General features: G+C 49.3%; 2 protein-coding genes and 1 non-coding gene across 4 annotated transcripts in view; 1 reads left to right on the top strand and 2 right to left on the bottom strand.

Moving 5' to 3' along the window:
* The window catches only part of KNL1 (kinetochore scaffold 1), a 53,177-nt gene extending 49,278 nt beyond the window's left edge, over nt 1-3,899 (bottom strand). Inside the window, exons 1-3 of one of the 2 annotated variants that reach the window (XM_069729756.1) lie at nt 3,678-3,899; nt 2,751-2,806; nt 2,362-2,401 (exon numbers count right to left, since the gene is read on the bottom strand). In XM_069729756.1, coding sequence (XP_069585857.1) covers nt 2,362-2,401; nt 2,751-2,779 — 69 coding nt within the window. In that variant the 5' untranslated portion in view covers nt 2,780-2,806; nt 3,678-3,899. The remainder of the gene's footprint in view (nt 1-2,361; nt 2,402-2,750; nt 2,807-3,677) is intronic. The other variant, XM_069729747.1, reaches the window with a different exon arrangement.
* A 244-nt stretch (nt 3,900-4,143) lies between these two features.
* TRNAS-GCU (transfer RNA serine (anticodon GCU)) lies at nt 4,144-4,225 on the top strand. The gene has a single exon. It is a non-coding gene; the product is annotated as a tRNA-Ser (tRNA).
* An 8,352-nt stretch (nt 4,226-12,577) lies between these two features.
* RPUSD2 (RNA pseudouridine synthase domain containing 2) lies at nt 12,578-21,825 on the bottom strand. The gene is made up of 3 exons (XM_069729735.1): nt 21,364-21,825; nt 19,145-19,441; nt 12,578-13,386 (listed from the first exon to the last, which is right to left on the bottom strand). The coding sequence occupies exons 1-3, from the start codon at nt 21,805-21,807 to the stop codon at nt 12,643-12,645; spliced, it is 1,485 nt and encodes a 494-aa protein (XP_069585836.1). The 5' UTR covers nt 21,808-21,825; the 3' UTR covers nt 12,578-12,642.
* Nucleotides 21,826-26,624: the final 4,799 nt, after the last annotated feature.

Here is a 26,624-nt window from a genome sequence, read left to right as displayed (position 1 = left end):
TGCAAAATTGACTGGAATTGAGATGGGACGTCATGTTGCGTTTGCAGAACCCCTAATGTACCTAAACAGTAGAAACCCCCCACAAGTGACCCCATATTGGAAACTAGACCCCCCAGGGAACTAATCTAGATGTGTTGTGAGAACTTTGAACCCCCAAGTGTTTCACTACAGTTTATAACGCAGAGCCGTGAAAATAAAAAATCTTTTTTTTTCCCACAAAAAATATGTTTTAGCCCCGAGTTTTGTATTTTCCCAAGGGTAGCAGGAGAAATTGGACCCCAAAAGTTGTTGTCCTATTTGTCCTGAGTACGCTGATACCCCATATGTTGGGGTAAACCCCTGTTTGGGCACACGGGAGAGCTCGGAAGGGAAGAAGCACTGTTTTACTTTTTCAACGCAGAATTGGCTGGAATTGAGATCGGACGCCATGTCGCGTTTGGAGAGCCCCTGATGTGTCTAAACAGTGGAAACCCCCCAATTATAACTGAAACCCTAATCCAAACACATCCCTAACCCTAATCCCAACAGTAACCCTAACCACACCTCTAACCCTGACACACCCCTAACCCTAATCCCAACCCTATTCCCAACCGTAAATGTAATCTAAACCCTAACTGTAACTTTAGCCCCAACCCAAACTGTAGCCCTAGCCCTAACCCTAATCCTAACCCTAGCCCTAACCCTAGCCCTAACCCTAGCCCTAACCCTAGCCCTAACCCTAGCCCTAACCCTAGCCCTAACCCTAGCCCTAACCCTAGCCCTAACCCTAGCCCTAACCCTAGCCCTAACCCTAGCCCTAACCCTAGCCCTAACCCTAGCCCTAACCCTAGCCCTAATGGGAAAATGGAAATAAATACATTTTTTTAATTTTTCCCTAACTAAGGGGGTGATGAAGGGGGGTTTGATTTACTTTTATAGCGGGTTTTTTAGCGGATTTTTATGATTGGCAGCCGTCACACACTGAAAGACGCTTTTTATTGCAAAAAATATTTTTTGCGTTACCACATTTTGAGAGCTATAATTTTTCTATATTCTGGTCCACAGAGTCATGTGAGGTCTTGTTTTTTGCGGGACGAGTTGATGTTTTTATTGGTAACATTTTCGGGCACGTGACATTTTTTGATCGCTTTTTATTCCGATTTTTGTGAGGCAGAATGACCAAAAACCAGCTATTCATTAATTTCTATTGGGGGAGGCGTTTATACCGTTCCGCGTTTGGTAAAATTGATGAAGCAGTTTTATTCTTCAGGTCAGTACGATTACAGCGACACCTCATTTATATCATTTTTTTATGTTTTGGCGCTTTTATACGATAAAAACTATTTTATAGAAAAAATAATTATTTTTGCATCGCTTTATTCTCAGGACTATAACTTTTTTATTTTTTTGCTGATGATGCTGTATGGCGGCTCGTTTTTTGCGGGACAAGATGACGTTTTCAGCGGTACCATGGTTAGTTATATCTGTCTTTTTGATCGCGTGTTATTCCACTTTTTGTTCGGCGGTATGATAATAAAGCGTTGTTTTTTGCCTCTTTTTTTTTTTTTTTCTTACGGTGTTTACTGAAGGGGTTAACTAGTGGGCCAGTGTTATAGGTCGGGCCGTTACGGACGCGGCGATACTAAATATGTGTACTTTTATTGTTTTTTTTTTTTTATTTAGATAAAGAAATTTATTTATGGGAATAATATTTTTATTTTTTTTTCATTATTTTGGAATATTTTTTTTTATTTTTTTTTACACATTTGAAATTTTTTTTTTTTACTTTTTTACTTTGTCCCAGGGGGGGACATCACAGATCAGTGATCTGACAGTTTGCACAGCACTCTGTCAGATCACTGATCTGATAGGAGTGCAGGCTGCTTCACAGTGCCTGCTCTGAGCAGGCTCTGTGAAGCCACCTCCCTCCCTGCAGGACCCGGATCCGCGGCCATCTTGGATCCGGGGCTGGAGGGAGCAGGGAGGGAGGTGAGACCCTCGCAGCAACGCGATCACATCGCGTTGCTGCGGGGGGCTCAGGGAAGCCCGCAGGGAGCCCCCTCCCTGCGCGGTGCTTCCCTGTACCGCCGGCACATCGCGATCATCTTTGATCGCGGTGTGCCGGGGGTTAATGTGCCGGGGGCGGTCCGTGACCGCTCCTGGCACATAGTGCCGGATGTCAGCTGCGATAAACAGCTGACACCCGGCCGCGATCGGCGGCGCTCCCCCCGTGAGCGCTGCCGATCGCATATGACGTACTATTGCGTCCTTGGGAAGTAAAGCCCACCGCACATGGACGCAATAGTACGTCTAATGGCAGAAAGGGGTTAAGGGCATAAAACTTTAAGCAAGACAACAAAAAGATATCTTGCAGTGACATACCGAAGAAAGTCTCCTACGGTGGCCTCGCTCAATACGTTCACTGGAAGGCAAAAAAGAATATTAGGAAGGATTCTTCTCAAGAAAGCTGTAAAGAGGAGGTTTGGTTTAGAAAGTCTGTTTTCATATGTTGGGAGACCTGTCAATCACCTCCCTGCCAGTATACGCCAGGTCCAGCTCTTCAGAAATACACAGCTGGCTGCAATGGTGCACCCAGGCTCTGATCACTGACCGGCAAGAATTAACTAACAGGTTCCCTTTAATAAGAGGTAAATCACTTGTTTACACAAGCACATTGCAATTTTACCCATATATAATGATGATTATGATAACAAAAGCCCTTTAAGAGAAACCATCACTTTAAATGATGGTGGGACGGTGTAGGCTCTTACCTGCTCTGCAGGAGTGGTTTCCCCTCCATTTTATTGTAGATCTATGTGCCAGTGTCCTGTACGGAGATATAAGCTACGGTTACATCCTTCTAAACCAGAACATACGAAGATACTCCTATTCTAGAAGTGACCGCGGTATGGGCCAACTGGCAGCCGGTCAGAGTGGGGCCACGAGCGGACGGCTGAGACCAAAGCACCACACGTTACTAGACATTGGTGCATGGGGTGATGCCTCCTAAAGGTAAGCCAAGTAACACTACCGAGGCGATGACTTAGGCGGCCATACACACTAGATGGCAGCCGGCTGAACAAAGCTTCCATCACAGCCAACTCTCCCATACACAGGAGAACTCATGTGTCCTTCATAAGAACCACCGACTAATCTTAGGATTTCAGACTACCGGTCACATTGTTATCCCGGGCCGGGAAACACACTCCGTGGGCCGGGAAACACACTCCGTGGGCCGGGAAACACACTCCGTGGGCCGGGAAACACACTCCGTGGGCCGGGAAACACACTCCGTGGGCCGGGCAACACACTTCGTGGGCCGGGCAACACACTCCGTGGGCCGGGCAACACACTCCGTGGGCCGGGCAACACACTCCGTGGGCCGGGCAACACACTCCGTGGGCCGGGCAACACACTCCGTGGGCCGGGCAACACACTCCGTGGGCCGGGCAACACACTCCGTGGGCCGGGCAACACACTCCGTGGGCTGAGCAATATACTACGTGGACATGCATATTCTAGAATACCCGATGCGTTAGAATCGGGCCACCTTCTAGTATAATATATATATATATATAACACGATATATATACAGACACGATATATATATATATATATATATATATATATATATAGATAGATAGATATATATATATATATATATATATATATATATATAGATACACGCACATCCCTACCTCGGCCGGTGACACAGCCCTCGGTGCAGGCCCCGCACAGCAGTCTCACTTTGCGGCCGCCGCACTGTACCGCTAGCAGCTATCTGTACCTCGTACACACGGCGACACCAGGATGAATACAGCAGGGCCGGTGAGCTCCGCCGCGCCTCCCCCTCCGCTCCCGGTAACCGTCGGCAGTTGTATCCGGACTGAGTGACTGTCACAGCGCAGCTGTTGGTTCCATGTTTGAAATTTACCCGCTCCAGACCCTGGACGCGCCCACCCTTTCAGATTGGCCGACGTCCCGCCACGCCCCTGTACAAACACGGCAGACTCTGAGTGTATGTATATCTAGCGCGTGTCTCAGGGTCTCACGTCACTACCTCAGGCTGCCGCTCCCTACAGCTGCCACCGTCAGGTACAATGGGGTGTACTGCGCCTGCGTAGACACTGCTATGTGGATGGAGATCAGCACTTCCCCACACATGACGAGGTGGCCGAGTGGTTAAGGCGATGGACTGCTAATCCATTGTGCTCTGCACGCGTGGGTTCGAATCCCATCCTCGTCGTATGTTCTTGTTAATTTTTTTTTTCAGTAGAATCACCTCAAGTTTATATCTTCTTTAGAACCTTATATAAATGAATGAAAAATGTAATAAGCGGGAAGGAATTGCATAAAATAGTGAAAAGCACATTATTTACCTGAGAAATCTACCTATGTGACCGCTGCAACCAATCACTGGCTTCAGAGGCACACCACTGTTGCCGACACTGGCAGCGACTGGTTGCGGTGGTGACGTGACTAGTCGCTGGAATGGCGGCAGATTGCTTGGTAAGTGAAGGGAGTAATATATGGAAATCGTTTTATGGAAAATGGCGAAATAAAATGTAATAGCACCATTTGTTTTCTGGTGTTGGTGATAAGGTAGAAATGACCCGAGATCAGGGCTCTGCTGGGAGGGCGAGCGCGGCCCACCACACAATAAGTGACTTATGTCTCCAAATCAGGACAAGCGTCACCTCTGTCCGTGGGGTGGAGGGGGCGCCGCGGGGGAGGTTGAAGTGACTGTGAAGCAGCAATTCTGGCCTTTATGAGCTTTTTTTATGGCATTTCCCATCTACTATATAATTGTCTAAGGGTCACTTCCGTCTGTCTGTCTGTCACGGATATTCATTGGTCACGGCCTCTGTCTGTCATGGAAATCCAAGTTGCTGAAATCCAAGTTGGTCACGGCACAACAGCCACGACCAATCAGCGACGGGCACAGTCCGGAAGATAATGGCCGCTCCTTATTCCCCACAGTCAGTGCCCGGTGCCCGCATACTCCCCTCCAGTCACCGCTCACGCAGGGTTAATGCCGGCGGTAACGGACCGCGTTATGCCGCGGGTAACGCACTCCGTAACCGCTGCTATTAACTCTGTGTGTCCCCAACTTTTTACTATTGATGCTGCCTATGCGGCATCAATAGTAAAAAAATGTAATGTTAAAAATAATAAAAAAACAAAAAACCTTCTATACTCACCCTCCATAGACCGCCGAGCCGCTCGCACCGGCCGCCATCTTCCGCTCCCGGCGATGCATTACGAAATTACCCAGAAGACTTAGCAGTCTCGTGAAACCGCTAAGTCATCTGTGTAATTTCGCAATGCATCCTGGGAACGGAAGATGGCAGCAGCAGCGCGCGTATCGCCGGAGCTTCACTGGATCCCAGGGGTGAGTATATAACTATTTTTTATTTTAATTATTTTTATAACAGGGATATGGTGCCCACACTGCGGTATACTACGTGGGCTGTGTTAGATACCGCGTGGCTGCTATATACTACATAGGCAGTGTTATATACTATATGGGCAGTACTATATACTACGTGGGCAGTGTTATATACTATGTGGCTGTGCTATATATGTGGGCTATGTTCTATACTACATGGCCACTGCTATATACTGCGTGGCCTGTGCTTTATATGACGTGGCCAGTGTTTCGTCCTTTAACTCCCTCCTTTTATGATCCCAGGAAATGTCGACAGAATCTTCTATCAGAAAAGTCAAGAATTCTTATGTACTCAATTATTTAAATTATTTAAATTTTTGGTGGTTATTTTATTATATTTTTTTCTTCACACTCCCGTGTTAGGTGTTCCCGTACATTAGCGGTACCTATTTTTGGCCATTTAAATATGAATTTACGCTTTTAGTGCTTTTCTTATTCACATGCACTATTCAGTGTCCTTTGACTTAAATTATTATATCACTATTATTCTTGTTTGAGTACGTACTTATGCTTACAGATAGCCCTGATAGGTCATTATTACTTTTTCATATATTTTTGCATATATTTTTTAATCTTAATAATTCTTTATTTTTCTCACCCTTGTGCATTAGGATTTTTTGTGCTACTATTACATTTTCCCATTTTTATCGATTTTTTATCAAAAACGTATTATTCTCACATTATAGTGTTTTGGCCCTTAACTGGTACCTCTAGAGATATATATTTATCGATTATTCATATTATTCAGTAATAAATTGTTAATATATACAGGGTATTTCCCTGCTTCTATCACACTCACTATCCTCTATGTACTTTACTATAGGTGTGTGTTCTTTCATTTTATCACACCTGTGTCATGTGATAAAGGTGCTGCTCAGTCCGGCATCTTTTATTATAATAAGTCTGTATGGATACTCGCACAATCTCACATTTTTCTTATTTACCTCTCACTACAGTTGTGTCCGGTTTCTTCACGAGCACTTTTCCTCACCTCCCTCCCTGCCCTTCCACCATCACCGCTCAGTCAGGTATGTGTACGTGGACTTATGTGTAGCGGCTGGCCCCTCTCACTGACGCGTCAGTGCAGGGCGCGGCCGCGTGACGTTGGACGCCGACTCCAGCCATTGCCGTGCCCGGGTTAGCGCCGCCATTGCCGCCTGGAGTTTTTAACTGTCTTGTATATAAGGACCCTCACCTCACCCCTCATTAGCGCGCCCCCCGAAGAAGCCATATTTGCGAAACACGCGTCGGGGCCTCTTGTCCACGCACGGGATCAGCAGGAGGTTGGTATATGGTTTACATTATATCGGATCTTCTTCAATCCTTTCTCCCCTCTAGCTACTTGGCAGGCATATGTTTTGGCACAGTCCTTTCTCTTTCTTTATACATGGGACTAATTTTCTTAGTGTATTTGTATGGATGTGCCATTATAGGGTGAGACACCATTCAGTACCTGTATTTCAATACTCGGTTTATACCATCAAACTTATTACCTGTACCACCCTGCTGTCTGCATATATATTTTCTTGGAGCTCTCTCCCTGGTGTAGTTGCCCACCTTTTACCATTACTATCTTATACTACGATCTGGTTTCGGGCCTAGAGTTTGTAGTTGCTATACCTTTGGGAGTTGATATATATGTTTATATGTACGGTTTTCTGACATATTATTGCTGATTTGCTCCCCATTTGATAGCTGTAACCGTGCATGGTACTAGGTTTACCTCTCTCTTCTCCATTGCATCTTTTTACTTTTGTTTTTAGTATTTATGTGTAACATTTTAGAATTTTTTCTCAATAAAGTTGTTATATTTTAGGTCTGGTGTTCATTATCTTTTCGGTTGTCTCTTATATACTGCATGGCCTGTGTTATATACTATGTCGCCTGTGTTATATACTGCGTGGCTGCTATATACTGCGTGGGCTGTGTTATATAGTACGTGGCTGTGTTTTACACTGCGTGGCCACTGTTATATATTGTGTGGCCTGTATTAACACATCGGGTATTCTACAATATGTATGTATATAGCAGCCACATAGTATATAGCACAGGCCACGTAGTATTTGTCTGCTATATACTACATGGCTCCTATATACTACGTGGCCTGTGCTATATACTATGTGGCTGCTATATACATACTTACATATTCTAGAGCAGGGGTGTCAAACTGCATTCCTCGAGGGCTGCAAAGAGGTCATGTTTTCAGGATTTCCTTGTACTGCACGTGATAATTTAATCACCTACACACAATGATTGCAGCACCTTGTGCAATGCTAAGGAAATCTTGAAAACACGCATGGTTTGCGGCCTTCGAGTAATGCAGTTTGATACCCCTGTTCTAGAGTACCCGATGCGTTAGAATCGAGCCACCATCTAGTACATTAATAATGTTCCGCACTGTGGCCCCCCCATACAGTAATAATGTTCCGCACTGTGGCCCCCATACACTAATAATGTCTTCCATTGTGGCCCCATACACGAATATTGTCCCCATATACTAATATGGTTCCCCATTGTGGCCCCATACACTAATAACATCCTCCATTGTGGCCCCATACTGAAATGCCCTCCCATGTGGCCCCCATACACTAATAATGTCCTCCATTGTGGCCCCCATACACTAATAACGTCTTCCATTGAGGCCCCCATACACTAATATTGTCCCCCATATACTAATATGGTTCCACATTGTGGCTCCATACATTAATAATGTCCTCCATTGTGGCCCCCATACACTAATAATGTATTCCATTGTGGCCCCATACACTAATATTGTCCCCATATACTAATATGGTTCCCCATTGTGGCCCCATACACTAATAATGTCCTCCATTGTGGCCCCCATATACTAATATTGTCCCACACTGTGGCCCCATACACTAACAATGCCCTCCATTGTGGCCCCTCTACACTAATAATGCCCAGCAGCATTCTGGGCAGCACAGTGGCTCAGTGGTTAACACTGCAGTCTTGCAGCGCTGGGATCCTGGGTTCAAATCTCACCAAGGACATCTGCTAGGAGTCTGTCTGTTTGTGTTTTCTGTGGGTTTCCTTCAGGCTCTCCTGTTTCCTCCCACATTCCAAAGACATACTGATAGGGAATGTAGATTGTGAGCCCCATCGGGGACGGTTTTGATAAAAAAACAAACTGTAATAAAAAAACAAACTGTAAAGCGCTGCGGAATATGATGGCTGATGTCAGCTGCTGCGGGCCTAACACACAGTGGAGGCCTAGGGGGCCGGTGGTTCTCTGCCCCACAATAGTTCTTATTAGTGATGAGTGAGTATACTCGTTGCTTGGGTTTTCCCGAGCACGCTCAGGTAGTCTCTGAGTATTTGTTAGTGCTCTGGAGATTTAGTTTTTGTGGAGGCAGCTGCATGATTTACTAAATCTCCGAGCAGTTACAAATACTCAGACCACCCGAGCAACGAGTATACTCACTCATCACTAGCTCTTAGCTGTGCGTCTGAGGATGCACATCAAGGTTATAACGGCAGCGGCGGCCCCTTTGGAGGTGGTTGCAGCCCCTCCGACTACCATCCTTACACCCTGCTGAGGCAGTGGAGTTCTGCGCAGGAGACCTGCTGTCGCTCCAAACTGTGCAGTACTCTGGGATCATGGATGGTGGTGATGTGAAGCGCAGCTCCGGTATTCAGAAGGGAGGAAATCGTCCCATTCTAGGTCTCTCTGCAGATTCTGACCCAGACTTGTATATACTGACCAGAAGATATAAGTATAAATAAGACCTAAGGGAGGAATCACGTGTAAAAGCCCAAACTACAAAGGATTTGTGTGTTTTTTAAGGGTCGGATACATCCTAATCCCAAACATTATTAGGCCGGCCTCACACTAGCGAGTACGGACGTAAGAGAGGTGCTGAAAATACGGATTGCATACGGTACAATGCTTCTCTATGGCTCAGCTCCTATCAGCCGTATTTTACTGATCCGTATTATACGGTCTACTACGGCCGTAGAACAATCGCAGAATGCTGCATTTGTCACCGCATTGCGCAAAAAATACGCCAATGAAAGTCTATGGAAGCCAGAAAAATACGGATTACACACGGACCAGCAGTGTGACTTGCGAGAAATACGCAGCGGTGTTAGAGATAAAAGCCGGCAATTCAGTTCGGTGTACAGTAAAATCACACTGACAGCTTACAATAGAATAGGTGGAATAAATGTGTAGACATAGAATAGATATATATATATATATATATATATATATATATATATTCTTTTTCATCCAGCGCGAGATAGCTTAAAAGCCGGTAATTCAAGGGCCGGAAGCCAGTAATTCAATTGCCGGCTTGTGCCATCTCCTTCCTAAACCCGACATGATATGAGACATAGTTTACATAGAGTAAATCATCTCATATCCCCATTTTTTTGCATATTCCACACTATTAATGTTAGTAGTGTGTATGAGCAAAATTTGGGCGCTCTAGCTATTAAATTAAAGGGTTAAATGGCAGAAAAAATTGGCGTGGGCTCCCGCGCAATTTTCTACGCCAGAGTAGTAAAGCCAGTGACTGAGGGCAGATGTTAATAGCCTGGAGAGGGTCCATGGTTAGATGCGCCTATTCTGGCACTTGGCCACTCTCTTCCCATTCCCGTGTAGCTGTAGTGGGATATGGGGTAATGAAGGGTTAATGTCATCTTGCTATTGTAAGGTGACATTAAGCCAGATTAATAATGGAGAGGCGTCAATTATGACACCTATCCATTATTAAAATAATAGCATGAAATGGTTAAAAAAAACCACACATTAAAAATTATTTTAATGAAATAAAAATGCAGCTGTGCTCCTGCCTGCAAAACCCCGGGTAATGAAGGTAATGTAGGTCAATGACCTGTAGTTACCTTCAGTCGCGGTGATGCGCCCTCTGCTGGATGTCCCTCGAGCGTGGGAACTTTCCTGGAAAGCTTCCAGGCTCGAGTTCATAGGAGGACAACCAGCAGAGGGCGCATCACCGCGAATGAAGGCAACTATAGGTCATTGACCTTCATTCCCCAGGGTTTTACAGCCACCAGCACAGCTGCATTACAGCAGAGCTCCTGCCTGTAAAATATTTTAACCCCTTCAGATGGATTTACATCGTGGGACGTTATAGATCAACGGAAGGTATGTATATTGTTGGTTTATTATTTTTCCTTTGTTACAGAGCGAGGGTCTTCAGGTGGATTGAGCGAGTAATAAAATATTAAAACAACCTGTGTGTTTATTTCATTAAAATAATTTTTAATAATGTGTGTGTTTTTTTAACCATTTCATGCTATTGGATTAATAATGGATAGGTGTCATAATTGACGCCTCTCCATTATTAATCTGGCTTAATGTCACCTTACAATAGCAAGGTGACATTAACCCTTCATTACCCCATATCCCACCGCTACACGGGAGTGGGAAGAGTGGCCAAGTGCCAGAATAGGCGCATCTTCCAGATGTGCCTTTTCTGGGGTGGCTGGGGGCAGATGATTTTTAGCCAGAGGGGGGGGCAATAACCATGGACCCTCTCCAGGCTATTAATATCTGCCCTCAGTCACTGGCTTTACTACTCTGGCGGAGAAAATTGCGCGGGAGCCCACACCATTTTTTCCCGCCATTTAACCCTTTAATTTAATAGCTAGAGCACCCAAATTTTGCACATACACACTACTAACATTAGTAGTGTGGAATATGCAAAAAAAAAAAAATGGGGATATTAGATGGTTTACTGTATGTAAACCATGTCTCATATCATGACGGGTTTAGGTAGGAGATAGCAAAAGCCGGCAATTGAATTACCAGCTTCAAAGCTGTCTCGCGCTGGATGAAATATATATACATATATGTGTCTCAATGAGATAGATAGATATATATATATATATATATACATATATATATATATATATCTATGTATATATATATATATACACACACATACATACACACACATACATATACACACAGTATATATGTTTTTATGTTTTTCTGAGAACATGGATCCATTGTATGTCCGTATGTCGGTTTTGCAAGCCTGCGAGATAATCTTGCAGTACGGATGCCATACGGATTACATACGGAGGATGCCATGCACAAAATACGCTGACACACCCTGCCTACGGAGGAGATACGGACCACTATTTTGGGGACTTTTCTGCGTATTAAGGCCCATATTTTTATACGCGGAGTGTGACGCCGGCCTTATTCTGGCCACACAACAAGTCTACTTCTACCATCAGGGCAAAGAAAGCTAGCAGAGAATAGCTGTGCTCGGACTACTGGGGGTAACAGATGACAAGTGTGTACAGCGGTTATCGCTCCTCTTTCCAACATTCCCACTAGTGACCCGTTATATTCCTACAACTATTTGTGGTTGTACAGAAACAGTAAAGGACTGTTCCGGTAAACTCCTGCCCCCTAAGTGTACCCTTCCCAGGTCCAGCTAAGGCCTCTTTCACACTTCAGTCTTTTGGCGTCAGTCACTACCGACATAGTGACGGATTGACGGATCCGTCACAATTGTTGCGAAAACGGTTCTAACGGATCCGTTTTTTTGACGGATCCGTTACTTGGGGGTTGTCTGGGAGAAGTATCTACTTTTTGGAGCATGCGCAATTGAAAAAACGGATTGGGGCGACGGATCCGCCGAAAAAACGGTTGCGGCGGATCCGTCGCCCATAGGCGCCCATTCTATGGAATGGCGGACGTGACGGATCCGTCGCGATCCGCCATTTCGGCGTTGACAAAAAACGTTCCAATGTCCGTCTATTTTCAGAAAACGTCCGCCAAATGTCGACGGATCCGTCGCATGGCGGATGGAACGGACGACCATCCGTCACAATCCGTCACTAATGCAAGTCTATGGGAAAATAACGGATCCGTCAAAAAAAATGACGGATCCGTTATTTGAGGAAAATGGCGGTTTTAGACTGACGCCAAATAACTGAAGTGTGAAAGAGGCCTAAGCACCACTGCCCCTTGTGTCTGGAGCATGAGCTGCTGTGCAGTGGTTGCAGTGCTATCTGCAGGACAACATTGCTGCAGACAACAGCACTGGACCCGGGGAGGGTGAATATACTTTAAAAAAAAAAAACTGCAGATGAGGAACAGGTGTTTTACAAAACTGAAAAACCTATTTAAAAAGAAGAGATTCTACAGAATAAAATAAATGTGGTTTCTTTATTTTCGGCCATGAACTGCAGGAAATAATTGTATAATGTGGCGTTTAGTCCTCTGTCCAGTGGTCGTCTGCCCATTCAGGCAACTGAGTAGAATAGTCAAAATCCTCCCCCTTATACCGCAGAGCATGCAGAAACATGATCAGCTCTTTAGGGGAGGGGTCCGATCGCATAATCTTACATTCCCCACAGAGGGGGTCCACCAGTTCCTGCCCCTTCCCTTCAGTATCGCCACTTGCGGTATCAGTCACAAAGCCCTCCTGTGTATTGTTTTCATCACATGAGGGGTCTTTATCTCGATGGGTGTTCAGTGCGCCCGTCTCCACAGGATGTGGCGCAGACTGTGGGCACGGGGACACATCTCCACTCTGCCCACTTTTCAGCGCTAGAAGATCAGCTTCAGCAACATCCAATAGATCCAGACTTTGCTTAGATTTATGCTCCTCTATCAGGGTCCGCAGGAGTTCGTCATCAGTCATGTTGATTTCGCCCCTTCTGCCTCGGTTGGGCCCCCACGCTTCTGTGTTGTAGATCGGGTCGTTGACAATGGGATGCCCTAAATACTGTAAGTGGACTCGGATTTGGTGCGTGCGCCCCGTGTAAGGGAAACACTTCACAACACTCGATTTACCATTGTAGCTAAGTCTCTGGAAGACCGTTTTGGAGGCTTTGCCTTTTGGATGCACACGACAAACACCGATCTTATAGGAGACCACCATTATAGGCTCCTCACAGGTCACGGTTTCTTCAGGAAATTCTCCACAGACGCGACACACATACTCCTTTTCTACCTGTGTATAGAAAGAAAATGTATAAGTCATCCAAAATTTAGAAATGTAACGGATAAAGATGTAAGAATCCACAGCAGGAAATTCGAAGAGCGTCAAGATACACTGCGGCAAGTTGAAACCTGCACAATTCGGTGTGGAATCCGTACAGAATCAACCCCGTGTGGATGTATCCTAATCCCTGAATGTGCCCCAAAAATGTACTATGCAGGAGCTCAAACATGAGTGCAGACAAGCACTTGACAGGTCCTTTTGTGCCTGAGCTTGAGTTCTTTAGTCACAAGACAGAAGGACCACCTTAGGGGTGTGCAACCTGAGCAATCAGAAAAGGATGCACTACCTGGCCTTACAAAAGGCAGACATAGAAATCTACGGGTACCCCAACTGTCATTAAGCAACCCATCACTTTGCAGGGACCTAATGGTTGTGATGGAGGCTTCCCATCTAACTACTTGGATGCCATGGTTGCTGTTCACCAAGGCATCCAAAGGGTTAAACTGCTGGCATAAGAGCCAGTTCCAAAACGTAGCGGAAACAGCCAGCTCCATACAAATCCTTCCGCTGTACATATGTAGTCTGGGAGAAATGGGAGGACATGAGGCAGGGGCCGTTTGGCATCAGACCCCCCTGTTCACTGGTCACAATGCGGTTGCGTGGCCTGCACCACCAAAATAGATGCCACAGGCGTGGCGCAGTTATGCTTACAGTGCTGTTAAGCAGTTTTATATGCGCACTGTAATGTAGCATTTCCTTAGGCACTGTACCGTATATTATTTTTTCAGGGTTTTAAGGTTGGACATTATGGCATTAAAAGGGGTTGTTTGACATCAAATTTGTTTTTTATAAAGGTATGAATGCTATGAAAACAAAAAAAAGAGGCATAATCTGCTACCCGCAGCCCTGTGGCTCCAGCGCAGGAAGAGATGTCTGCATTCATTTAGATATCATACAACTGCTGAAGCCTGCGATTGTCTGCAGCAGTCAGGTGACTAGAAGAGTGAATATTAGAGAAACATCCGAAGCTCTGGTCCTCTAGTCGCCTGACCGCTGCAGCCAATCGAAGCCTGTGCACATGTTGCAGATTTGGGTGTAGAATTTTCTGCACAAAATCTGCATCTCCTGGCAGAAAACGCAGGTGCAGATTTGATGCGTTTTTCTTGTGGATTTTGTGCATTTTTCCTGCAGACTTATTGGGGATTCAGTGTGGATTTCATGCGGTTTTTACCCCTGCGGATTTCTATAATGGAATGGGTGCAGAAACGCTGCAGATCCGAACAAAAGACATGACATGCTCCTTCTTTCAATCCACTGCGTTTTCCGTGCGGAATTTTCCACACCATTAGCCCAGCATTTTTTTTTAATTTTATTGATTTACATTGTTCTGTAAATCACTTTGCGGATCTGCAGCGTTTCTGTGCGGAAAAAAAACGCTGCGGATCCGCAGTAAATCCGCATCATGTGCACATAGCTTAACCCCTTAGCGACCGCCGATATGCCTTTTAACGGCGGCCGCTAAGGGTACTTAAACCACAGCGCCGTTAATTAACGGCGCTGTGGAAAAAGTAAATAGCGCCCCCCAGAGTCGGATTTTCTCCGGAGTCTCGGCTGCCGGGGGTAGCCGAGACCCCAGAGAACATGATTCGGGGTTTTTTTTACCCACCCCGCATTTGCGATCGCCGGTAATTAACCGTTTACCGGCGATCGCAAAAAAAAAAAAAACGCGATCTCTTTAATTTCTCTGTCCTCCGATGTGATCGCACATCGGAGGACAGAGAAAAGGGGTCCCAGGTGGCCCCCCAATACTTAACTATCTCCCCCGGTGCTCCTCGTGGCTCCTGGTGGGCGCCGCCATCTTAAAAATGGCGGGCGCATGCGAAGTGCGCCCGCCCCCGCGAGAGTCTTTGGGGTCTCGGCTGCCGGGGGTAGCCGAGACCCCAAAGAGCATGATCGGGTTCGGTTTTACCGACCCCTGTTTTGCGATCGCCAGTAATTAACTGTTTACCGGCGACCGCAAAAAAAAAAAAAAAGTAAAGTGTAATTCTCTGTCCTCTGATGTGATCGCACATCAGAGGACAGAGAAATAGGGGGATTCGGGGACCCTACAATACTCACCTGTGTCCCTGGATCCTCCTGCTGCTCCTCCTGGCCGCCGGCAAAAGAAAATGGCGGGCGCATGCGCAGTGCGCCCGCCATCTGTCTCCATCTGCTGGCCGGCAGGAGAACAGCAGTTGGGGCTAAAATTAGGGTTAGGGGTAGAGGTAGGGTTAGGGCTAGGGTTAGGGGTAGGGTTAGGGCTAGGGTTGGGGCTAAATTTAGGGTTAGGGTTGGGGCTAAATTTAGGGTTAGGCTTCTTTCACACTTACGTCGGTACGGGGCCGTCGCAATGCGTCGGCCCGACATACCAACGCACGTTGTGAAAATTGTGCACAACGTGGGCAGCGGCTGTAGTTTTTCAACGCATCCGCTGCCCAATCTATGTCCTGGGGAGGAGGGGGCGGAGTTACGGCCACGCATGTGCGGTCAGAAATGGCGGATGCGACGTACAAAAAAACGTTTCATTGAACGTTTTTTTGTGCCGACGGTCCGCCAAAACACAACTGATCCAGTGCACGATGGACGCGACGTGTGGCCATCCGTCACGATCCGTCGGCAATACAAGTCTATGGGCAAAAAACGCATCCTGCGGGCACATTTGCAGGATCCGTTTCTTGTCCAAAACGACGGATTGCGACGGATGCCAAACGACGCAAGTGTGAAAGTAGCCTTAGGGCTAGGGTTAGGGTTGGGGCTAAAGTTAGGGCTAGGGTTGGGGCTAAAGTTAGGGTTAGAGCTGGGATTAGGGTTAGGGTTTGGATTAGGGTTGGTATTAGGGTTAAGGTTGGCATTAGGGTTACGCTTGGGATTAGGGTTAGGTTTGGGATTAGGGTTAGGTTTGGGATTAGGGTTAGGTTTGAGGTTAGGGTTGAGATTAGGATTAGGGGTGTGTTGGATTTAGGGTTTTGATTAGGGTTATGGTTAGGGTTGACATTAGGGTTGTTTTGGGGTAAGGGTTGTGATTTTGGTTAGGGTTAGTGATTAGGATTATGGATCAGGTTGGGATTAGGGTTAGGGGTGTGTTGGAGCTAGAATTGGGGGTTTCCACTGTTTAGGTACATCAGGGGGTCTCCAAACACGACAGCCAATTTTGCGCTCAAAAAGTCAAATGGTGCTCCCTCCCTTCTGAGCTCTGCCGTGCGCCCAAACAGTGGGTTACCCCCACATATGGCGCATCAGCGTACTCGGGATAAATTGGACAACAACTATTGCAGTCCAATTTCTCCTGTTACCCTTGTGAAAATAAAAACTTGGGGGCTACACTATCTTTTTTGTGGAAAAAAAAATATTTTTTATTTTCACGACTCTGCATTCTAAACTTCTGTGAAGCACTTGGGCATTCAAAGTTCTCACCACACATCTAGATAAGTTCCTTGGGGGGTCTAGTTTCCAAAATGGGGTCACTTGTGGGGGGTTTCCACTGCTTAGGCACATCAGGGGCTCTCCAAACGCGACATGGCGTCCAATCTCAATTCTAGCCAATTCTACATTGAAAAAGTAAAACGGCACTCCTTCTCTTCCAAGCTCTGCGGTGCGCCCTAACAGTGGTTTACCCCCACATATTGGGTATCAGCGTACTCAGGAGAAATTGCACAACTTTTGTGGTCTAATTTCTCCTGTAACCCTTGTGAAAATAAAAATTTGTGGGCAAAAAGATCATTTTTGTAGAAAAAATGCGATTTTTTTTTTTTCACGGCTCTACATTATAAACTTCTGTGAATCACATGGGGGTTCAAAGTGCTCACCACACATCTAGATACGTTCCTTAAGGGGTCTAGTTTCCAAAATGGTGTCACTTGTGGGGAGTTTCCACTGTTTAGGCACATCAGGGGCTCTCCAAACGCGACATGGCGTCCAATCTCAATTCCAGCCAATTCTACATTGAAAAAGTAAAACGGCGCTCCTTCACTTCTAAGTTCTGCGGTGCGCCCAAAAAGTGGTTTACCCCCACATATGGGGTATTGGCGTATTCAGGAGAAATTGCATAACAACATTTATGGTTACATTTCTGTTTTTACACTTGTGAAAATAAAAAAAATGGTTCTGAATTAAGATGTTTGCAAAAAAAAGTTAAATGTTCATTTTTTCCTTCCACATTGTTTCAGTTCCTGTGAAGCACGTAAAGGGTTAATAAACTTCTTGAATGTGGTTTTGAGAACCTTGAGGGGTGTAGTTTTTAGAATGGTGTCACACTTGGTTATTTTCTATCATATAGACCCGTCAAAATGACTTCAAATGTGATGTGGTCCCTAAAAAAAATGGTGTTGTAAAAATGAGAAATTGCTGGTCAACTTTTAACCCTTATAACTCCCTAACAAAAAAAAATTTTGTTTCCAAAATTGTGCTGATGTAAAGTAGACATGTGGGAAATGTTATTTATTAACTATTTTTCATGACATATCTCTCTGATTTAAGGGCATAAAAATACAAAGTTTGAAAATTGCAAAATTTTAAAAATTTTCGCCATATTTCCGTTTTTTTCATAAACAATCGCAAGTAATATCGAAGAAATGTTACCACTAACATGAAGTACAATATGTCACGAAAAAACAGTCTCAGAATCAGCGGGATCCGTTGAAGCGTTCCAGAGTTATAACCTCATAAAGTGACAGTGGTCAGAATTGCAAAAATTGGCCTGGTCATTAAGTACCAAATTGGCTCTGTCACTAAAAGGTACCTTCACACATAACGATATTGTTAACGATATCGTTGCTATTTGTGACGTAGCAACGATATCGTTAATGAAATCGTTCTGTGTGACAGCGACCAACGATCAGGCCCCTGCTGGGAGATCGTTGGTCGCTGAACAAAGTCCAGAACTTTATTTCGTCGCTGGACTCCCTGGAGACATCGCTGGATCGGCGTGTGTGACACCGATCCAGCGATGTCTTCACTGGTAACCAGGGTAAACATCGGGTAACTAAGCGCAGGGCCGCGCTTAGTAACCCGATGTTTACCCTGGTTACCATGCTAAAAGTAAAAAAAAACAAACACTACATACTTACCTACCGCTGTCTGTCCTCCAGCGCTGTGCTCTGCACTCCTCCTGTACTGTCTGTGAGCTGGAAAGCAGAGCGGTGACGTCACCGCTCTGCTTTCCGGCTCCCAGACAGTACAGGAGGAGAGCAGAGAAGCAGAGCACAGCGCTGGAGGACAGACAGCGGTAGGTAAGTATGTAGTGTTTGTTTTTTTTTACTTTTAGCATGGTAACCAGGGTAAACATCGGGTTACTAAGCGCGGCCCTGCGCTTAGTTACCCGATGTTTACCCTGGTTACCGGCATCGTTGGTCGCTGGAGAGCGGTCTGTGTGACAGCTCTCCAGCGACCAAACAGCGACGCTGCAGCGATCCGGATCGTTGTCGGTATCGCTGCAGCGTCGCTAAATGTGAAGGGGCCTTAAGAGGTTAAATGGCAGCACCATGGACCCAGTGCAGGGAGCTCAGGAAATAATGTCTGCTCCATTCGGAAATTACTCGGTCACTGGAGCCAGTGATAGGCTGCAGTGGTCTGGTGACTAGAGTACCTTCTCTGATGATTCGATCTTCTAGTAGCCTGACTGCTGCAGTCAATCATACAATTCAGAAAAAGATACTGCATAGGGCATCATCCAATGTAAGGCCAGCCTGCAAGGCAGTACTGTGCGGTGCCCTGGTGACTTGCTGCTCACCTTTCTCTCCCGTACCAGTTCTGCCAACTTCTTCGACACCTCTGAGGTCTTGGCAAACATGAGCACCCCGGAAGTCAGACGATCCAGGCGGTGGATGGTGTAAAGTTCTTTCATATTATGCTCTTTGCCCAAAATAAAGATGACAGTGTTGTGACGGAAGCGACCGCAGGGATGGACCGGCAGAGACGAAGGCTTATCCACAACCACAATGTCTTCGGTCTCGGCCAGGATGTGCAGGGGTTGTGCAGTTACGGGGGGCTCATGTCGGTGGACCGTGTTTCTGAGGAAATCATTGTCCTACGAGCAGAGAAGAGTTGGAAATATTACTGCTACATGGTACAATAAAGCACGCCAATCCCACAACGCTCTCACCGGGCGCCACCGTGAATGCCAGCCACTAATTCTCAGAGACGTGGACATTACCAATGCCAATGGTACAGTGGCTTTGCTAGAGCCAACTCTGGCATCGGCAGCAAAGTTTAGGCCCCCTAGTAGTCACAGCAGACCCTGTACTATAATCCTATGGATTAGGCCCCCAAGTAGTCACAGCAGACCCCATATTACAGTCCTATGGATTAAGCCCCTAGTACTCACAGCAGACCCCGTACTAGAATTCTATGGATTAGGCCCTTAGTAGTCACAGCGGACCCCGTACTAGAGTTCTATGGATTAGGCCCCCTAGTAGTCACAGCAGACCCCATACTAGAGTTCTATGGATTAGGCCCCCTAGTAGTCACAGCAGACCCCATACTAGAGTTCTATGGATTAGGCCCCCTAGTAGTCACAGCAGACCCCATACTAGAGTTCTATGGATTAGGCCCCCTAGTAGTCACAGCGGCCCCCGTACTAGAGTTCTATGGATGAGGCTCCCTAAAAGTCACAGCGGCCCCCGTACTATAGTTCTATAGATGAGGCCCCCTAGTAATCACAGCGGCCCCCCGTACTAAAGTTCTATGGATGAGGTCCCCTAGTAGTCACAGCGGCCCCCGTACTAGAGTTCTATGAATGAGGCCCCCTAGGAATCACAGCGGCCCCCCGTACTTCAGTTCTATGGATGAGGCCCCCTAGTAGTCACAGCGGCCCCCGTACTAGAGTTCTATGGATGATATTGAATTCTATGGATGAGGCCCCCTAGTAGTCACAGCATCCCCCGTCCTAGTAGTCACAGCGTCCCCCGTACTAGAGTTCTATGGATGAGGCCCCCTAGTAGTCACAGCGTCCCCCGTACTAGAGTTCTATGGATGAGGCCCCCTAGTAGTCACAGTGGCCCCCGTACTAGAGTTCTATGGATGAGGCCCCCTAGTAGTCACAGCGGCCCCCGTACTAGAGTTCTATGGATGAGGCCCCCTAGTAGTCACAGCGGCCCCCGTACTAGAATTCTATGGATGAGGCCCCCTAGTACTCACAGCGGCCCCCGTACTAGAGTTCTATGGATGAGGCCCCCTAGTAGTCACAGCGGCCCCCGTACTAGAGTTCTATGGATGAGGCCCCCTAGTAGTCACAGCGGCCCCCGTACTAGAGTTCTATGGATGAGGCCCCCTAGTAGTCACAGCGGCCCCCGTACTAGAGTTCTATGGATGAGGCCCCCTAGTACTCACAGTGGCCCCCGTACTAGAGTTCTATGGATGAGGCCCCCTAGTAGTCACAGTGGCCCCCGTACTAGAGTTCTATGGATGAGGCCCCCTAGTACTCACAGCGGCCCCCGTACTAGAGTTCTATGGATGAGGCCCCCTAGTAGTCACAGCGGCCCCCGTACTAGAGTTCTATGGATGAGGCCCCCTAGTAGTCACAGCGGCCCCCGTACTAGAGTTCTATGGATGAGGCCCCCTAGTAGTCACAGCGGCCCCCGTACTAGAGTTCTATGGATGAGGCCCCCTAGTAGTCACAGCGGCCCCCGTACTAGAGTTCTATGGATGAGGCCCCCTAGTAGTCACAGCGGCCCCCGTACTAGAGTTCTATGGATGAGGCCCCCTAGTAGTCACAGTGGCCCCCGTACTAGAGTTCTATGGATGAGGCCCCCTAGTAGTCACAGCGGCCCCCGTACTAGAGTTCTATGGATGAGGCCCCCTAGTAGTCACAGCGGCCCCCCGTACTAGAATTCTATGGATGAGGCCTCATACACCCAGGCCCTATCACACTGCGCCAGTCACCATGCCGCTTCCTGCCAGCCCTGAGCACCCGGTGCACACACTGCCTGGGCCCGGCTGCCGCCTCCTCACCTTCAGCACTACGCTCAGGTCGGTCACCGTGTCCCGGTTGAGCCGCAGTCTCCCGGCCCGGGCCGCCCGCTTGTAGTACTCCAGCGGCTCCGAGCGGAACTCCGTGCCGAACACCTGCAGCAGGCTCTTCCCCACCCAGCGGCCCTTGCAGTAGGTCTCAAAGTCGAAGAAATAAGGGCGAACTTTCCTCAGCCCGTTCTCTATGTACGATTCGGTCTCCGAAAAGTGCTCGTCTCCGAAACTGACGCCAGTCCTGCGCTTCGAGGGCGGCGGCACATAGCGACCTTCACCGCCATCACCGCCGGGCTTCCTCTTCCTCCGCCGGTCATTGCCGGCCTCGGACTCTCCCTCCGGCTCCTTTCTTTTTAGCGACATAGCACAAGTGAGAGCGGACAGAGCTCTGCAGCCACCAGCGAGCCGGCCCGGGCGCCACACTCTGATCATGACACGTGGTGCGCGACGGGGGGCGCCGGCTGATGACGTCACATGCCGGACGGAAACACGGACCACAGCGAGCCGTGCCCTGTGTACGCTCATACCCCACTGGTGCGGCCAGGGACCCCATAACAGGGTCAGCCAGGGTCACCATGTGTCAGACAATGCCGTTATGTTAGCCGCACACTGCTGAACTCTCACAAATAGATTTGTCTGACTCTCCTATGTTAGCTATGCCTCTATGTGACGGCCAGGATCCCTACCTGTCAGACGTGCCCCTATGTGACGGCCAGGATCCCTACCTGTCAGACGTGCCCCTATGTGACGGCCAGGATCCCTACCTGTCAGACGTGCCTCTATGTGACGGCCAGGATCCCTACCTGTCAGTCGTGCCTCTATGTGACGGCCAGGATCCCTACCTGTCAGTCGTGCCTCTATGTGACGGCCAGGATCCCTACCTGTCAGACGTGCCTCTATGTGACGGCCAGGATCCCTACCTGTCAGACGTGCCTCTATGTGACGGCCAGGATCCCTACCTGTCAGACGTGCCTCTATGTGACGGCCAGGATCCCTACCTGTCAGACGTGCCTCTATGTGACGGCCAGGATCCCTACCTGTCAGACGTGCCTCTATGTGACGGCCAGGATCCCTACCTGTCAGTCGTGCCTCTATGTGACGGCCAGGATCCCTACCTGTCAGACGTGCCCCTATGTGACGGCCAGGATCCCTACCTGTCAGACATGCCTCTATGTGACGGCCAGGATCCCTACCTGTCAGTCGTGCCTCTATGTGACGGCCAGGATCCCTACCTGTCAGTCGTGCCTCTATGTGACGGCCAGGATCCCTACCTGTCAGACGTGCCTCTATGTGACGGCCAGGATCCCTACCTGTCAGCCGTGCCTCTATGTGACGGCCAGGATCCCTACCTGTCAGACGTGCCTCTATGTGACGGCCAGGATCCCTACCTGTCAGACGTGCCTCTATGTGACGGCCAGGATCCCTACCTGTCAGCCGTGCCCCTATGTGACGGCCAGGATCCCTACCTGTCAGACGTGCCTCTATGTGACGGCCAGGATCCCTACCTGTCAGACGTGCCTCTATGTGACGGCCAGGATCCCTACCTGTCAGACGTGCCCCTATGTGACGGCCAGGATCCCTACCTGTCAGACGTGCCTCTATGTGACGGCCAGGATCCCTACCTGTCAGACGTGCCTCTATGTGACGGCCAGGATCCCTACCTGTCAGACGTGCCTCTATGTGACGGCCAGGATCCCTACCTGTCAGACGTGCCCCTATGTGACGGCCAGGATCCCTACCTGTCAGACGTGCCTCTATGTGACGGCCAGGATCCCTACCTGTCAGACGTGCCCCTATGTGACGGCCAGGATCCCTACCTGTCAGACGTGCCTCTATGTGACGGCCAGGATCCCTACCTGTCAGACGTGCCTCTATGTGACGGCCAGGATCCCTACCTGTCAGACGTGCCTCTATGTGACGGCCAGGATCCCTACCTGTCAGACGTGCCTCTATGTGACGGCCAGGATCCCTACCTGTCAGACGTGCCCCTATGTGACGGCCAGGATCCCTACCTGTCAGACGTGCCTCTATGTGACGGCCAGGATCCCTACCTGTCAGACGTGCCCTTATGTGACGGCCAGGATCCCTACCTGTCAGACGTGCCTCTGTGACGGCCAGGATCACTACCTGTCAGACGTGCCTCTATGTGACGGCCAGGATCCCTACCTGTCAGACGTGCCCCTATGTGACGGCCAGGATCCCTACCTGTCAGACGTGCCTCTATGTGACGGCCAGGATCCCTACCTGTCAGACGTGCCCCTATGTGACGGCCAGGATCCCTACCTGTCAGACGTGCCTCTGTGACGGCCAGGATCCCTACCTGTCAGACGTGCCTCTATGTGACGGCCAGGATCCCTACCTGTCAGACGTGCCCTTATGTGACGGCCAGGATCCCTACCTGTCAGACGTGCCCCTATGTGACGGCCAGGATCCCTACCTGTCAGACGTGCCTCTATGTGACGGCCAGGATCCCTACCTGTCAGACGTGCCCTTATGTGACGGCCAGGATCCCTACCTGTCAGACGTGCCTCTGTGACGGCCAGGATCCCTACCTGTCAGACGTGCCTCTATGTGACGGCCAGGATCCCTACCTGTCAGACGTGCCCCTATGTGACGGCCAGGATCCCTACCTGTCAGACGTGCCCCTATGTGACGGCCAGGATCCCTACCTGTCAGACGTGCCTCTATGTGACGGCCAGGATCCCTACCTGTCAGACGTGCCCCTATGTGACGGCCAGGATCCCTACCTGTCAGACGTGCCTCTGTGACGGCCAGGATCCCTACCTGTCAGACGTGCCTCTATGTGACGGCCAGGATCCCTACCTGTCAGACGTGCCTCTATGTGACGGCCAGGATCCCTACCTGTCAGTCGTGCCTCTATGTGACGGCCAGGATCCCTACCTGTCAGTCGTGCCTCTATGTGACGGCCAGGATCCCTACCTGTCAGACGTGCCTCTATGTGACGGCCAGGATCCCTACCTGTCAGTCGTGCCTCTATGTGACGGCCAGGATCCCTACCTGTCAGACGTGCCCCTATGTGACGGCCAGGATCCCTACCTGTCAGACATGCCTCTATGTGACGGCCAGGATCCCTACCTGTCAGTCGTGCCTCTATGTGACGGCCAGGATCCCTACCTGTCAGTCGTGCCTCTATGTGACGGCCAGGATCCCTACCTGTCAGACGTGCCTCTATGTGACGGCCAGGATCCCTACCTGTCAGCCGTGCCTCTATGTGACGGCCAGGATCCCTACCTGTCAGCCGTGCCCCTATGTGACGGCCAGGATCCCTACCTGTCAGACGTGCCTCTATGTGACGGCCAGGATCCCTACCTGTCAGACGTGCCTCTATGTGACGGCCAGGATCCCTACCTGTCAGACGTGCCCCTATGTGACGGCCAGGATCCCTACCTGTCAGACGTGCCTCTATGTGACGGCCAGGATCCCTACCTGTCAGACGTGCCTCTATGTGACGGCCAGGATCCCTACCTGTCAGACGTGCCTCTATGTGACGGCCAGGATCCCTACCTGTCAGACGTGCCCCTATGTGACGGCCAGGATCCCTACCTGTCAGACGTGCCTCTATGTGACGGCCAGGATCCCTACCTGTCAGACGTGCCCCTATGTGACGGCCAGGATCCCTACCTGTCAGACGTGCCTCTATGTGACGGCCAGGATCCCTACCTGTCAGACGTGCCTCTATGTGACGGCCAGGATCCCTACCTGTCAGACGTGCCTCTATGTGACGGCCAGGATCCCTACCTGTCAGACGTGCCTCTATGTGACGGCCAGGATCCCTACCTGTCAGACGTGCCCCTATGTGACGGCCAGGATCCCTACCTGTCAGACGTGCCTCTATGTGACGGCCAGGATCCCTACCTGTCAGACGTGCCCTTATGTGACGGCCAGGATCCCTACCTGTCAGACGTGCCTCTGTGACGGCCAGGATCACTACCTGTCAGACGTGCCTCTATGTGACGGCCAGGATCCCTACCTGTCAGACGTGCCCCTATGTGACGGCCAGGATCCCTACCTGTCAGACGTGCCTCTATGTGACGGCCAGGATCCCTACCTGTCAGACGTGCCCCTATGTGACGGCCAGGATCCCTACCTGTCAGACGTGCCTCTGTGACGGCCAGGATCCCTACCTGTCAGACGTGCCTCTATGTGACGGCCAGGATCCCTACCTGTCAGACGTGCCCTTATGTGACGGCCAGGATCCCTACCTGTCAGACGTGCCCCTATGTGACGGCCAGGATCCCTACCTGTCAGACGTGCCTCTATGTGACGGCCAGGATCCCTACCTGTCAGACGTGCCCTTATGTGACGGCCAGGATCCCTACCTGTCAGACGTGCCTCTGTGACGGCCAGGATCCCTACCTGTCAGACGTGCCTCTATGTGACGGCCAGGATCCCTACCTGTCAGACGTGCCCCTATGTGACGGCCAGGATCCCTACCTGTCAGACGTGCCCCTATGTGACGGCCAGGATCCCTACCTGTCAGACGTGCCTCTATGTGACGGCCAGGATCCCTACCTGTCAGACGTGCCCCTATGTGACGGCCAGGATCCCTACCTGTCAGACGTGCCTCTGTGACGGCCAGGATCCCTACCTGTCAGACGTGCCTCTATGTGACGGCCAGGATCCCTACCTGTCAGACGTGCCTCTATGTGACGGCCAGGATCCCTACCTGTCAGTCGTGCCTCTATGTGACGGCCAGGATCCCTACCTGTCAGTCGTGCCTCTATGTGACGGCCAGGATCCCTACCTGTCAGACGTGCCTCTATGTGACGGCCAGGATCCCTACCTGTCAGACGTGCCTCTATGTGACGGCCAGGATCCCTACCTGTCAGACGTGCCTCTATGTGACGGCCAGGATCCCTACCTGTCAGACGTGCCTCTATGTGACGGCCAGGATCCCTACCTGTCAGCCGTGCCTCTATGTGACGGCCAGGATCCCTACCTGTCAGACGTGCCTCTATGTGACGGCCAGGATCCCTACCTGTCAGACGTGCCCCTATGTGACGGCCAGGATCCCTACCTGTCAGACGTGCCTCTGTGACGGCCAGGATCCCTACCTGTCAGACGTGCCTCTATGTGACGGCCAGGATCCCTACCTGTCAGACGTGCCCCTATGTGACGGCCAGGATCCCTACCTGTCAGACGTGCCTCTGTGACGGCCAGGATCCCTACCTGTCAGACGTGCCTCTATGTGACGGCCAGGATCCCTACCTGTCAGACGTGCCCCTATG

Source organism: Ranitomeya imitator, chromosome 1 (genome assembly GCF_032444005.1).
Source record: "Ranitomeya imitator isolate aRanImi1 chromosome 1, aRanImi1.pri, whole genome shotgun sequence".
Classification (NCBI taxonomy): Eukaryota; Metazoa; Chordata; class Amphibia; order Anura; family Dendrobatidae; genus Ranitomeya; species Ranitomeya imitator.
Note: the sequence above shows the minus strand (reverse complement) of the source record. Positions and strands in the feature narration are given on the sequence as shown.

Coding starts and splice junctions, on each gene's coding strand:
- RPUSD2 (XM_069729735.1), bottom strand. CDS start 21,807: ATGATCAGAGTGTGGCGCCCGGGCCGGCTCGCTGGTGGCTGCAGAGCT. Junction 19,442..21,363: donor ACCTGAGCGTAGTGCTGAAG/GTGAGGAGGCGG, acceptor CTCTGCTCGTAG/GACAATGATTTCCTCAGAAA. Junction 13,387..19,144: donor AACTGGTACGGGAGAGAAAG/GTGAGCAGCAAG, acceptor TTCTATACACAG/GTAGAAAAGGAGTATGTGTG.